At 28.2% G+C, this 14,825-nt stretch overlaps 1 protein-coding gene across 6 annotated transcripts; it reads right to left on the bottom strand.

The window, feature by feature from the left end:
* Positions 1 to 109: 109 nt before the first annotated feature.
* Positions 110 to 14,300, bottom strand: LOC141529884 (uncharacterized). Of its 6 annotated transcripts, none has more exons than XM_074246622.1 (9): positions 13,810 to 14,300; positions 12,080 to 12,604; positions 7,930 to 8,077; positions 7,020 to 7,233; positions 6,811 to 6,906; positions 6,244 to 6,484; positions 2,353 to 5,974; positions 889 to 2,194; positions 110 to 486 (listed from the first exon to the last, which is right to left on the bottom strand). In XM_074246622.1, exons 2-8 carry the CDS (start codon positions 12,294 to 12,296, stop codon positions 2,023 to 2,025), a joined length of 4,710 nt encoding a protein of 1,569 aa, XP_074102723.1. In that variant the 5' UTR covers positions 12,297 to 12,604; positions 13,810 to 14,300; the 3' UTR covers positions 110 to 486; positions 889 to 2,022. The 6 variants fall into 6 exon arrangements, with proteins under 6 accessions (XP_074102723.1, XP_074102722.1, XP_074102725.1 ...); XM_074246621.1 differs by lacking the exon at positions 13,810 to 14,300 and adding an exon at positions 13,150 to 13,400; XM_074246624.1 differs by lacking the exons at positions 12,080 to 12,604; positions 13,810 to 14,300 and adding an exon at positions 10,104 to 10,310.
* Between the last annotated feature and the right edge of the window lie 525 nt (positions 14,301 to 14,825).

Below are 14,825 nucleotides of genomic sequence, written 5' to 3'. Positions count from 1 at the left end.
TATTTGGTTTGTAAGAAAAAAAATATTTTTGAATTTAAAGGAAATTTTTGAGGATCGTAGGAACATTTTATTGTTAAAAAGTAAAATATTAATAAATAAGAAACACAAATAAGTCATAAATATGATAATTTTTATTTTATGTAAATGTATACATACGTATATGTTTCATCAAATACGAGCGAATCAATAAAATTGAAACGAGGCCAATTTATATTATGATTTTTTTGAGTTGTAGCGTTTCCTTATGTATCATATACTCATATTAACTTGTCTTACGCTCAATGATTTATTATATATATATTAATATTAATTTATCTTTTTTATTGTATATAATATATCATATATATAACATCATTTGAATAAGACACAAAGCGAAAACATTTATCTATTAAGTTGTGATACAAAACAATGTAATGTTTGATACTTGGGTTATTTTTATGTTTTTAAACTCCATATATTATATATGTATATAACTTTATTTTTTTCCTGCAAAAGATACTTTCCTATAAATAAATATGTACCAGCAGATTCAAAACTTTTATTTTTATATCACTAGATTTTTTATTAAAATTACAACTAATGATAAAAAAATTTTTTTAAAAATATTTTATTCAAATTTTAAATTAAAAAAACAATTTTTTTTTTTTTACTAAAAATAATTATAATTTTTTTTATTAAAATTACAATTTATGAAAAATTAAAAAAAAAAAAAAAAACAATTATTTTTTTAACTAAAAAATAATTTAAATTTTTTATTAAAATTAAAAATTACGATAAATTAAAAAAAAAAATTATTTTTTTGACGAAAAAAATAATTAAAATTTAAATTTAATTACAATAATTTCAGATATTAAAATTAAAGTCTTAAATCTGCTTAATGATATTCACCTCATTTTTTTTTGTTAATAATATAATCTTTGTGATTTAACATGATGATTATAATAATAGATATTCACCGAAGCTATCATACGTTTCCATACATCGAAATATATACATTTTGTCCACAATTATTTTCTCCCTCATTTTTTATTTTTCTCCAGTTATAAATAATTATAATTTTCTTTATAATTTTTTCTTAAATATATGACTAAGTATCTAAAGTCGAGCGTTATTGCATAATGATAAGTCACTTGTATCTGTACAGTGAGTATTTAAAATAGTACAACTATTATTACTAGAGTACTATTACAATTACTCTTTGATTAAAACTTAAGTCGATATGCAGGTAAATACGCAAGATATAATAAGCAATAAGCAAGTAAAAAAAGATTATTTTAAATATACCGCACAATGGCATTGATATAATTTACACATTTGTGACATTTAGCTGAATTTAAATAATAAAAATTATTATTAATGTATTTGCGCATTAAGCGTTTTATCTAAATAATATTTTTAAATTGGATTTAACAAAAATTATAAAATGAAACAAACTGATAAACTTATTTGCCTATTTTATCTATGATCACAGTTATAATAATAATAATAATAATAATAATAATAATAATAATAATAATAATAATAATAATGTTATTACTACGCAATTAACGTTACACTGTATATATGTACAACGGAGTTCTCTTTAGATAATTAAATACAATCTGGTATCGAGAAAATGACTAGTTATAATATTTTTATTTATTTTTCATCGATTAATTATCTTAAAATAATTATTAATAAAATATTACAATAAACTCAAAAATAAAAACATCATTAATTATTAACCAATAAAATAATGATTAATCTTTGCAATATTCATAATAATATTAAATATAAATATAATTAAGACAAACTTTATTGATTAGTTTTTCATCTTTGTTCTTCATTTGATACACTGTACATTAATCTAACTTTGTCATGAATTTTTTTTTGTTAATATGAATGTAATGACACGAATCCAAGTTATTATTGCCAACCGTGACTTTAGCACACACAATTATTTATTTATTTTTTTGGATAAATATCCAACACGTGAGTTTTGAATTTCCATGCGATTGATGATTATCAGTATAAAGTCTTGGGCTAAGTCTGACAAACGCGCACGCAAGCTCTGGGTACTAAGCCCTTGCGATCACCCTTAGCGCATAATAACCATTTGCTATCTACCTCCAAGATAACTTTCAGTCTGTCGCCTTCGTTAAAAGATAAGTGACCATTGTCTGACGGAAGTCGATGAGTAAGTGTCCGTACTTCTCTAAAAATAAAAAAAAAATATATTTAATTAATCTTTTGAATAATTTTTAAATAATAAAAGTATTTATACATTAACACTAATTTTTTTTTTTTTTAAATAATATAGATTAAAAAATTTTTAAATAATTAATAATAATAAAAAAAAAAAAAAAAACTTACTTGGGTGGCCGCTTTAATTGGGTATTAACTTTCGAAGCAGCCGGAGTATTAGGTCTTGGCAGAGAAGTAGAAACAGCACGTCTCTGCGGTGAAATCAAATTTTTTTCCTTCGCAGTAAGAGCATGAGTTTTATAAGGTAACGAACTTGGCCTCGTTAAATGACTTCTCGGAGTGCTATTATGATCTTGATCAACCCGACTGGTGCGCCTGAGCACTTCCTTCAATTTCAAGTCTGTAGTTTTCTTGGGCAGCACCTTGCTAATACTCGGAAGAGATTTCTTAACAGGAATCCCAGTAACCGGAGTTTTATTCTTCGCCCCCGTAATATTACTCGCCGGCTGATTGATCGGCGAAGTAAGCAGCCGCGGAATTTTAGACTTAGTAACACTAGTGGGAGTTTTTAATGGAGAGGATGGAGAAGTAGCTTCTCTATCATCTTTGCCACCCATGAGCTCCCATTTTTCCTGAAGCCGCCTGAATTTGAGTCCACCAGCAGCATTATCTTCATCATCATCATCATCATCATCATTAGCTTCACCAGCAGTTCGGACATCAAAACTCGACCTGGGTAAATTCTTGCGAGTGCGATTCAACGGCGAGTGCTCCAAGCTGTCAGTGTAATCCTCAGAGTCGTCATTAGTGAGCTTGTCAAGGACAGGAAACATCTTGGACCCAATAGCAAGATTGCTCCATCGTTTTTTAATGTCCGAGTTATCATTATTGACGGTCTCAAACCCACAAGAGCGCGGCCTCGCTTTTTTCGGACTTGGAACGACACTTTGTTTTTTATCAACACTGCTATCATTCGCCCTGAGGCTGTTTACATGACTAAAGCTATTGTGCAATTGCCGGTACTGGTACAAAAGATCTAATTGGAATGGACACAACGCAAGTGGGTCTAACATACTGAGAAAAGTGTCGATTAATTTACGTGAATTGGCACAACCTAGCGCAGCAATAAATAAACTACTGCTATTATAATGCTTGCGTAATATTGTTTCGCGAGTACACAAATACGCAAACCATGCATCTAACGCCCTTAAATTAAGCAACCCAAACACAAAAGCATGAAATTTAAGTAATCCTTCAGTCATAAAATCCTCATTATTTATTTTCTGAACAAGTTCATTGAGAGTATGCGTCAGCGGGCCTTGCTGAGATGAAGCTTCAACCACTTGCCAAACGCTGTTAGCAATAGGCCCGAATGTTGAATTCAACTGTGGCTTTAAACCGTCAGACATTATTGCATACAACGCTGGGCACAAATTACTCAGACATATTTGCGAGCATTCAACTTTGTCATTGTAATCTCCCGACCTAGAATTTAATTGAGAGTTCCAGAATTTGATCAGTAAATCAACGGCTTTGCTAACTGAATTAACAATCAATTGTTTCTCTTCCAGGTTGATTTTTTTATCAGTTTCTTTGTTGTCTAAAAATCCCCGTCGGTTTACCGCAAAATTAACAGTTTTTTTCTGAGACTCCAGCATCTCAGCTCTGACAATCTCTTTGTTCATTTTCAACGCCAAGAATTTTCTGACATACGATCTTAATTTAACATCAGGATCCTCACCGTCGTCGCTGCTGGATGAAAATCCGCTGCGCTTTAGAAACTCTTCTAGCTGCTTAACATCATCACTGCTCGACTCAAGATCTACAGTCTCCGGGACTCCGTAATTACCGACTTCTCGCATACGCTCAGCGTATCGTTTCTCCTCAACTTCATCAACGTCCTTATCAGAATCAATAATCCTCCCGTGTCTCAACAATTGCAAGTCATTATTAATATAATAGGGCTCTTGCAAAGACATGCGTTTATTTGGTTCATTATCAGCTTTCAATTGGTCCTCGACTTCCTCAACGCCGCCCATTTCAAACATACTGTACCTTTTATTAGTACAAGTTCTATTCTTCCGCAGAATGCTCCTCGGCAAAGGAGGCCGAGGCGGGACTTTACCAGCGTACTCGCTGGAATTTTCTTTCTCTCCATGCGGCAAAGAGATAGACCTTTTTGGAAAGCCAACTTGACCAGTTAGAGTTCTTGCCTGGTGACTTACGCGATGAGATTTTTTGTCCTGGCTAATTAAACTATTTTCTGAGCTGCCACTGTCATACCGATATAAATAAAGCGGGTTGGTGCTGGTCTGCTGGTTCGTTGAGGAATCAGTGAGAATTGTTGAAGACCCGCGGTAGCCTGAAGAAGGCTGGGTTCCAGTGCTGCTGCTAGATGACACGTTGGTAGGTACTTCAACAGAACGTCCCTTTTGTCGCATCGGAGGTGATAAACAAAACAGGGGTTTTTTAGTTTCCTCGCCGAGTTTTATGTGACTCGGTACTTCAGGGACGTCGTGCAAGATTTTACGATACTCTATCGGCAGTAAAAATGTCAACGATTCCCAATCTTTGACGTGAGAGAACCCACGCTGCTTCAGAGACTCAATGTCATTGCAGGAAAACGGTCTGCTGTTACGACCAGCTTTCTTCCAGCTCATTCGCTCTTGAGGCTTTAATGCCACGTTGTCTATTTTTACCTCCTTGCTGTTTAAGAATGATAGATCAGGTAACACGTAATTCGGGTAAACTACATACACAGGCTTTTTGTCAATAAACGTCTCGCGTAAATAGGGGGGATAGTAATCATTTTTAGACGGCAAAGTATAAAGGAGTGATGTCTGTACTCCGTTGTCTTCAACTTCTCTTATCGTTTGAATTCCAGTGGTCTTGGAAATCGGTACTGACTCTTGCTCTGGCTTACTCCAGGCTATTTTAATATTCTTTACAAAGTCACTGTCTCTTAATTGCAAGTCCGGGATCATTTTATCATTACTAATTTCAGATTTTAAAATACTCTCGGACAACTCTTCAACAGACGGTGACTCTTGCTTGAATTCTTTAATAGATGGCACACGTTTAGATGTATTGCTGGAACTGTCGTGACTTGTTCCAGAACTTTTATAGCAGTCTGTTTTAACCCAGTTTATTGAAAAATCATTCTCTGGAATGTTATTTTTACAATTGTCATTAATATTATTATGAATTCTTTGAATCTGTGTATTTGTGTTTGTTCTGCTTGTACTGCTACTGTTGCTTGTAGGCCAACCATTGTCACTGGCTGAGTCTGACTGATCGAGCGTCAAGCTCATGCCTTCCGCGCTCATGCTTTTTTGCTTCATAAATAATTTAACCAGACTCATATTTTGAATTTTCTTCCCACCAGAGATATTGCTGTTCGAGCTCTCGTTCACAGACCTGCTCATCGTAGAGCCAGAGCTGTGGGAGTTCTGGTGATGCAACTCTGCTGAGTCCATTGAAAAATTCAACGGGATATTTATCTGATCAATGTCACGCGTTTTTCTCAAGTCCGGCAAACTCAAGCTCTTTTTGATAGAATTTAACATTACAGTCGCGGGGATTGTTGTTGCTTGCAGGAAATTTGGAATTGTGTTATTATTACCAGACCCGTGTCGTTTCATTACTTTGGTCGCTGATAAATATTTTAAATTACTCCAAGTTGTGTATATTTTAGAATCCGAACAAGCCATTGAGTAGTCCAACATATTTTTCAAGTCCATTTTTCTTGGGTTGTAATAATTTTCTCGTACTTCATACGCTTTATGTTTTTCTGCAATAAAAAATTTTTTTCTTCAGATTGATTATTAAGAATTAGCTGAAATTAGTAAGACGAACATTAGTACTATTTCTTTTTCCCTACCCTATGTACAATCAATCATTTGTCTCTATAGGAATTATATGTAGTAATATGTATTTTTAAAAAATAAATAAAACAAAAAAATACCGAGAGAAAGATCATTGAATTTAAATTGACTAAAAATTTACGACGGTAATAATTTAAAAAAAAAATTAAATAAATAAATAAAATAAAATAATCACCTTGACTCTCGAAATCCACTTGAGAGCCATCGGAATACATCGTCATGCTGCCTTCAAAAGCGATTGTATAATTGTTCTTGTTATTAGCTTGACACGTCAATAACATGTCTTCGCAGTCCAGCGAGTCAACGCTGTAACTACCACCCGGTGGCAGAACTGGAGTTTCTTTAACTGGTGAAAAAAGCAGCGATGACTTGCAAATAGAAATTGTATCCGCGGTTGAACAGGCTGAGTCTTCGCCCTAGAAAAAAAATTATAGCATTAGTTACAAATATTATAATTATAAGAATTATTAAATTAATTATATCCCAATTGACATGCTGCTATTAAATTAAAAAAAAAAAAAAATGTATTATTTAAAATAATAATAAAAATAATTTTCGAGTCCCTTGAGCAATGGAAGTCTGTCATGCTTGATTGATTGATAAGCGCAAACTGATAATAAAAAATGATAAATAAATTTATTAAATAAGCAGAAAATAATTAATGACATAAAGCTTGTTGTTTATTTTTTTTTTTTTTTTTTTTTTTTTTTTTTTTTTTTTTTGGATGCAGTCCATTTCATACCTGACTGCTAGTATGAGGACTGATTGACGAACCAATGTCGATTTTTTCCATCACTGAGCCAGATATGCTGGCATAACGTTCCCTTTGATAGTTAAACTGTTAAAAATTTATTACTGCTTTTAACTCGCCAGTTATTGAAAGTATTTTAATTTATGTTCATTTTTAGGCTCTAAAAATAAAGTACTTGAGTAAAAATAAGTAAATATTACCTCTGACTGTTGAATAGGATCGGTACACATAACAGGTAAAGCTGTAAGCAGAGTATGTATATCTGCGGTTCGGAAACTCTCCATATCAACTTCAGCAAGATTGGCATCCAGATTTCTTGCCAAGTCGTCGTAGTAACCCAAGTCCTCTTGGGTGTAAGAAGTAGAAAGTGATGAAAGTACACTTGGATGGACGTGTAATCCTCCATCTCGATAACTGAGCAATAGATTTTATTATTTGTTAATATTCAATTACTGTTTTGGTAATTAAATGTAAAATCAATCAAAGATACTAAATTACTTCTAGTAATTAATTTTATTGGGTTTGTATTTAATAAATATTGATCGGAACTCCGGTTTTTAGAGACTGAATAATTTTGTAAATTAAAATATTAAAAAATTTAGAGAATAAAATTTGTATTTTTAGACTAAGAGAAGAAATAAAATTATTATATTTGTAAATATTTATCTAAAATTTTTTTAAGAAATAAGAGGATAATAAAATAAGATCTTAGAAAAATTAAAGCTGAGCTATTGAATTAATGTTATTCTAAACGGTAATAAAACTATGTGAAAGAAAAGTCTACCGTTTTTGACTGGAGATAAAAAAATTAAGGCATTTAGATAATCTATCGAAAACTAGAACAGAAATTATACCTCGACCTTAAATTTAACATTCTTTTTGAATAACTTCATTGTATTCTTAACTGTTATCTATACACTGAGTCACAAACTTTTTTTACATATATAAATAAATCATACAAACATTTTCTAAAATGTACCGGTGTATTGATTCTCAGTGTATTGTAAATAAAAAATAAATTTATATAAATTAATTTCTATTTGATTTAACGACAAAAAAAAATTTTTTTTTTAAATTGTGACAAATTGAAATTTTAATAAATTTTTTTACCCATAATCGATAAACCACTGATAGTCCGAGTTATCTTGAATAAATTCCGAGCTTATGAGATCCTGAGAAATAGGATCTGCTGGATTGGAATTACAATCCGAACCGGGAGTCTGTGGATCTTCCATCATTGTAGCTCTCTTACCAGCGCCTATAATTAAACAAAAAAAAAAAAAAAAAAAAAATATATATATATATATATATATATATATATATATATATATAAATTGTGGTAGTAGCAGCAGTAGTAGTATAGTAGAGCACTTTCAATTATTCTCTTCTATAAATAAATATCCAATAAAATAAATCTTTAAAACTCCATACAATCCATAAATTAAATTAAATTAAATGGATTTAAAACCCACGGTCCACGATTCGCGATACACATTGCATCATAACTCAGATAACTATTTAAGATGTTAGTGCATCTATTAATACTCTAAGTGTACCAATTATGAATAAATTTTTAGTGTTTGAATTATTAATAAAGCATTGTCAATTGTAAACATTATTATTATGTTGAAACATACACCCAGTATGTTTTTTCTTCATTAATTCTATAACACTTCACATCCTAATTTAATATTTATTTATAATTTTCTGTAATTAGGTATCTGTGTTAATTATTAATTAAATAGCCAAATGATTTTACAATTTTAAAATGAAAATTAATTTAGAATATATTTGATAATTTTTTTAACAAATAAATTGTGGCCAAAAAAATTTTTTTAAATAAATAATCCAATTTTTTTGTTAAAAAAATTAAAAAACTTTAATGTCATCATTTTAGAAAATAATAAAAAAAAATAATCGACCATTTACGAAAAAATTATAAACTAGATACGAGAAAGTTCAGTAACGCCTTTTAATTTCCCTTTTAATAGAATGTTGTTCAACGTGGTTGCCTAGACAAATAACAATAACAGCTTAATAAAGTTATCAGGACATTTAACAAAAACAGCGCACTCGATTTCTGAGTCTAAAAAAAATTATTTATTATTATTATTATTATTATTATTATTGTAATAATATTTATGGAATACAATAGAATCCTATTTCGAGAGACTATTACTAACCTTCTCACATAGCAATTGCATGATCGATCCAACTCTCGTACGTAGGCGATACACTTACAAACAATGGGATATTATGACACATAACGTGGATAAATTGACTTGGATAATATACTGACACTAAGTCGATTGTCGAGCAACAATTTTTAAAGATAAATAAACAATTGCACTCTAGAAGAAGTTAAGTAGGATTATCTGAGAGACGAAAACATCCAGACAACCACACAACGTGTTCACCACCTCGTCATTCGCGGCACTACTGCTGCTCTTATAATTTCGAAATGTACGATGGACGTTCAGGGATATTTAACACATTCATACCTTATCTGTATATACAACTTAGGTTTTATGCATATTTATACTGTGTGTGCCGGAGAAAAACCAAGTGTAGGCCGTACTTAATGTCGTCACGCAAGTATGGCGGCGTTAATTCTAATGCGCATACGCGGCAAGATAATTCTGATTTTTCCCGCGGTTTTTTCAAATGTTTAAATTTATTTTTTTTTTATTTTATCAATATTAATAATAATAATAATAATAATAATAATAATCAAATAAAATTATTGAAATTTTTTTTTTTATTAATTGAATTATAAAAATTTTAATCTTTAATGATAATAATTAAATTTATAGAAATCTATCAATTTTTTTTATTTTTATTTGAACTAAATTATTATCGAAAAATTTAAAATGATAATTATATTTATCATAAAATTGTTTTCAAAATGAAAAAGATTATTATAATTATTAATAAATAAAAAAATTTTTTTTCCTAAAATTTATTCTCTAAATATAAACAGTTATTTAATTGTCAAAAGAAAATTTTTGATTACAGTAGTTAAAATGTTTCTTTTTTTTTTTATCTAACGGCTTTGTCATACATAATGCGTCATCGTATTCTTTCCTGTACGTGTGACGAATGTCAAATTAATTAGCAATGCAATTATATTTTCATTATTTATTAATTACCACCCAACCACAATAGAAGTCCTTTACAAAAAGTTATTTAATTTAAAATTTCCCTTAATTAATCCTCAATAATTCTCTAAAGACGCGCTTTATATTTTTCGGCAAAAATTGTAAATATAAATATGCAAATATTACCTAAGCGAGTCATTTTTATAAAAATAAAAATAACTGTTGACAAGCCACAATGGATTGATAAAAACTTTTACCGAACTTTGCATAAAATATTTACGAAATAAATATTTAAGAAAATCACAGTAAAATAATACACGTCCATAGGTACAACTGAATCCGCTTACGGTTTAATACTGACTACTGACAAGAAGCTAACGTATACTTTCATAACATATTTTACTGGTAGTTAATCAGCGACATTATTACAATACACGACTACTTAATATAACTGAAGATAATAATAATGAAAGAAACTTTCATTGTCTTCATAATGAAGGCATAAACTGCGCATGAGTTACTGTAATAAGATATTTTAGTTTTTGAGTTCATTGACTAAAAAGTACTTGTATTATTAATCTTTAAAACATCCATTGTCAATGTTAATAACAAACTAGACAATTGTTTTGCAATATTTTTATTAAATTGAATTACTCATCGCGAATATTGAACGAATTTTCTAAAGATGAATCGTAGTGAAGTTTTATTGCTTTGATATTAAATATTTTATCTTTTCAATCAAAGTGAGATTAGAGCGCAAAGAATACTTGAAGTTTAAACTTGAAAAATAAAACTTATTTGAGGATATGCGATACAATGTACAATGTATTATATACAATATACAATACAATAAAAGAAGAAATAGTTCAAGTGCATGATGCATTTTATTACTGGGCGTATACCGTTCTTACTCTATACCTACTTCTCAAGTAGATGTTGCACAGAAATGTCGACTGTATGAAGTAATTTTAGACAACTTTGAGTCTGGTGCCTCTGGGTACAGCAATAATAACGAGTTAGTCTTTCTGGCAATCTAAAAAATTACTGCGAAATAACTTGGTACTTACTGATTTTATTTCATTTATATACATGAAATTTAATCGCTTTCTTATAACTTTTCTTTTGCATTCTTAACTTTTCTATTTATTGTTTCTCAAGTATTTAATGAAAAATTCTTTAATTTTCAAGTTTATTATTTTTTATTTAAATTTTAAATTTCTTCTTTGGTTTATTCTATTATTTTAAAAGATATTGCGATTCATTTTTTAGTATTTGGGTGGTAAAAAAAAAAAAAAATTTAAGTGCATACAATTGAAAATATATTTAACCTTAGTTGTTTTATGAATTTGACTTGATAAAATGTTGTATATCAATTACTTTACCACACACATGGCTCTTCACCAGCTGTTAAATTCATTTTGACATGCTGGGTAATGTATTAGTCAGTGTAGAAGAATTTTTGTGAAGTCACGTGTTTTTTAGACAGCTTTAGAATTTTAAAACAATTTTTAATTGTGGATAATTTATGAAGAATGAAATAAATTAATTAATTTTTCTCTAATTAAATTTTAATTAATGTTATTTAATTATATATATTTTTTTATGTATATTGCCGATAGGGATAAATAAATAAATAAGAAAAAATTATTTTCTTCAAAAAATCAAAAAAAAAAAAAAAAATTTTTTTTAATAAAAATTTGACCATGGTTTTTTTTTTTTTTTATATTTAATTATTTACTAGAAAAATTAAATATCCTCTTTAATAAATGATTTTTTTTTTTTTTTTAATTATAGTACTAATGTTTTTAAAAAATAGTTTTTATAAAAAATTTTTTTTTCTTCTGATTTTTTGAAGAAAACAATTTTTTTTAAAATAAAATTTAAATAATTTTTTTTCGATCATTTTCCTTTTTTTTACAAAAAAAAAAAAAAAAAAAAAAAAACGAAATAAATTTTATGTTAAATGTATGTAAGTTTGAATCGTTTGATTTATAAAGAGGAAGTGGGATAAAGTTTAATCAGCCACTTAAAGGTACTTATCGCGTTATTAGAACAATCATACATCATACATCACGTGATTAATTGGGCTATTTATAAACTCTGGATCTAATTGATAAATCAATAACGATTAAATTAAAGAAGAAAAAAAAAAGAATTCTTACGTTTTTTGTTGTTTTTGTTGCACTGATACTTATTATTGACATTAATCCATTTCCGAATTTTATTGCGCTTATTATTGTTATTATCGTTGTAAGTATTGAAATTATTGAAATTATGGATATAATAAGGCGGCGAATGTCTTGACAGAGTCGGGCTCACACGCCCAACGGATAACTCAGCAATCTTCATAATTACGCACAAAAAAAGCACTAGCATCATTTGAAAAATGTACTAGTTGTACATTAGGAAGGCTTTCTAATGCCTCTGCTCTTATTTACTGCATCGTTTGTCTTTCTATTTCTCTTCAGAGTTTTTTACCACTAATGCTCATACACAGCGAGTTTATGTATTCAAAGCACAGAGTTAAAAGCACATAAAGTTCAAATAAACAAAAATAAACAAAAAAAAAAAAATTTTTTATACATAGTTCACTGCACCATTTATGCTCTTATATTAAACATGCACTGCATCTGTGCAGTACTTAATTTTATGAGCTGCAAATTAACGTCTGCATTTAAATGGTGTCACTGTTAATTCAATTTATTAATTTAATAAATTAAACGTCAACAAAATAGTAGTCATTGGTGTACAAATTATTTTTTCAAAGAAGACATTTTTTTTTTTTTATTTCTTCTTTGAGGCTCGTATTTTTAAATATGATACCGAATGTAAAAAAATTATTTACATTGATATCAAGGGACAGATATGTTTACATTGATAAATAGTAAAGCTATCTGACGCTTTTGAAATTGATATCTAACAAATAAGTTAACTTGTTAGCAGTAAATAAATTTAATTAAATAATTATAAAAGAAGAAATATATAATTTATGCTAGCAAAGTTTATATTAATTAAAAAAATTGACATTTAATAATTTTTATGATTTTTTTACAAATAAATAAATTGTACCAACTTATTTTTAAAATAAAATTAATAAATGAATTTTTTAAATTAATAATAAAAGAAGAAATATATAATTAACAATTTTAAAGTTTAAGTAAATTAATAAAATAAAATGTACAGCAGTGTCTACTCGAGGAGAAATAATTTGAAGGGTAATAGTAACAACTACCAATTTATCATGATAATAACTTAGATGACGTCAATGTAAGCACATTGAGTTGTGTTAAATTGCAATAAGTGATGATGAACGAATTGTTCCAGTTAATCGAATGGCTGATGTGATAACATAACAGGGTGTCGTTCTCATTTGAATTATTGTTATGGTTCAATGAACATAGAAATTCTATTTCTGCAGACAATTGAATTGTTTTTAATTGTGTGATACAAAAATTAACCGACACTTGGCAATTTTTGATTTTTTGAATCTATAAAAAAATATTTAGAAAAATTGCAATTACAATTCTTCAAATTTTTTTTAATAATTATCTTGAATAAAAAAAAATTCTAAAAATTTTTAAATGTCAGCTGATTTAATGTTAAAATAATTATTATTTACAATAAAAATGATAAAAATTAATTTAGCAGATATTTAATCATTTTTAGAACTTTTTTTGACAAATAAATTATGGCAAAAAAAAAAATTGACATGTAAAAATTAAAAAAAAAAAAAAAAATTTTAAATACAATTTTTTTTAAATAATTTTTTAGAATTAATTTAATTGTTAAATAAAATTAAAAATTAATCAAGTGACAGCTAATTTTAATGTCATATAAAAATGATAAAAATTATATTTAACACAAAAAATCATTAATTCAATAACTAACGCACAAAATTTATTTTAAAATCCAAAATGTCACTTCCGGAGTCTTTATTCAGCGCGTCACTCAGCTGAAATTGCACAGCGAAATATAATCCAAATAAAGTTCACCATAGATCCAAACTAAAGATGATTGAAGTGAGTGATCTTCAATAAAATATCAAAGAAAGTTTATCAGTAACTATTTACTCGTGTTAATGGCGGACACTCGCGATAAAATGGCGAAGAGTTATTATTTAGATATTTTATTTAGCCACAAGCTTTACTTCAAGCTCGCCTGTAGTTAACTGCTGGCTTGGACTTCAACCGCGCGGGAGAACACTTGCACACGACACTACACGACGCGAACGTTTAATCTCTATTAATAAATACCCGGAGCAGGGTACGGCGAGAATAGAGTTCTGCCAACGCTCATCTCATACACGAACTATGCTTCTCTTCACTTACTTATTGAATCAACCCTGCTGTTAGACTTAACTTGCCACTTTATTATCATTTTTATTTTCCAATAAAAAGTTATTTTTTATTTTTATTTTATCTTTAGATTATTATAAGCTTCATGGTTATTTTTTTTTTTTTTTTTTTTTTTTTTTTCTATATAGCTTCACTTTTAAGTTTTTCAAACTAAATAATGAGGTTAAAATTTTAAGATAAAACTCAAGTTCAAAAGGTAATTATTAATGAAAATTAATTTAGCAGATATTTAATAATTTTTTAATAAATAAATTATGGTAAAAAAAAAAAATTGACATGTAGAAATTTTAAAAAATTATAAATGCAATTTTTTAAAAATAGTTTTTCAGAAAAGATTTATTTGTTAAATAAAATAAAAAAATTATCAAGTGGCTGCTAACTTTAATGTCATTAATTTTTAAATCAATTATAATTAATAAAAAATTTTTTTAATGTAATGATTTAATTTTCAGAAGTTTATTAATTTCAGTATGATAAATTTAATTTATGAAAAAAGAAGACATACTTAAATATTATTTTTTAAAAAGTTCAAAAAATAATCAACAGTTGCTGA

The sequence above is a fragment of the Cotesia typhae genome, unplaced genomic scaffold, assembly GCF_013202065.1.
Source record: "Cotesia typhae breed Kobodo isofemale line unplaced genomic scaffold, CoteBio_Ctyphae contig_48, whole genome shotgun sequence".
Classification (NCBI taxonomy): domain Eukaryota; kingdom Metazoa; phylum Arthropoda; class Insecta; order Hymenoptera; family Braconidae; genus Cotesia; species Cotesia typhae.
The sequence above is the reverse complement of the archived record's forward strand: the minus strand, read 5'-3'. Positions and strand labels throughout refer to the sequence as shown.

Bases quoted from the DNA above. Each gene is read 5' to 3' on its own strand.
- LOC141529884 (XM_074246622.1), bottom strand. From the start codon at position 12,296: ATGATGCTAGTGCTTTTTTTGTGCGTAATTATGAAGATTGCTGAGTTA. The intron at 7,234-7,929 runs GTAAAAAAATTT...TCTATTGCTCAG, and splicing joins CAGTGGTTTATCGATTATGG to TTATCGAGATGGAGGATTAC. The intron at 5,975-6,243 runs GTGATTATTTTA...TTTTTATTGCAG, and splicing joins AGTGGATTTCGAGAGTCAAG to AAAAACATAAAGCGTATGAA.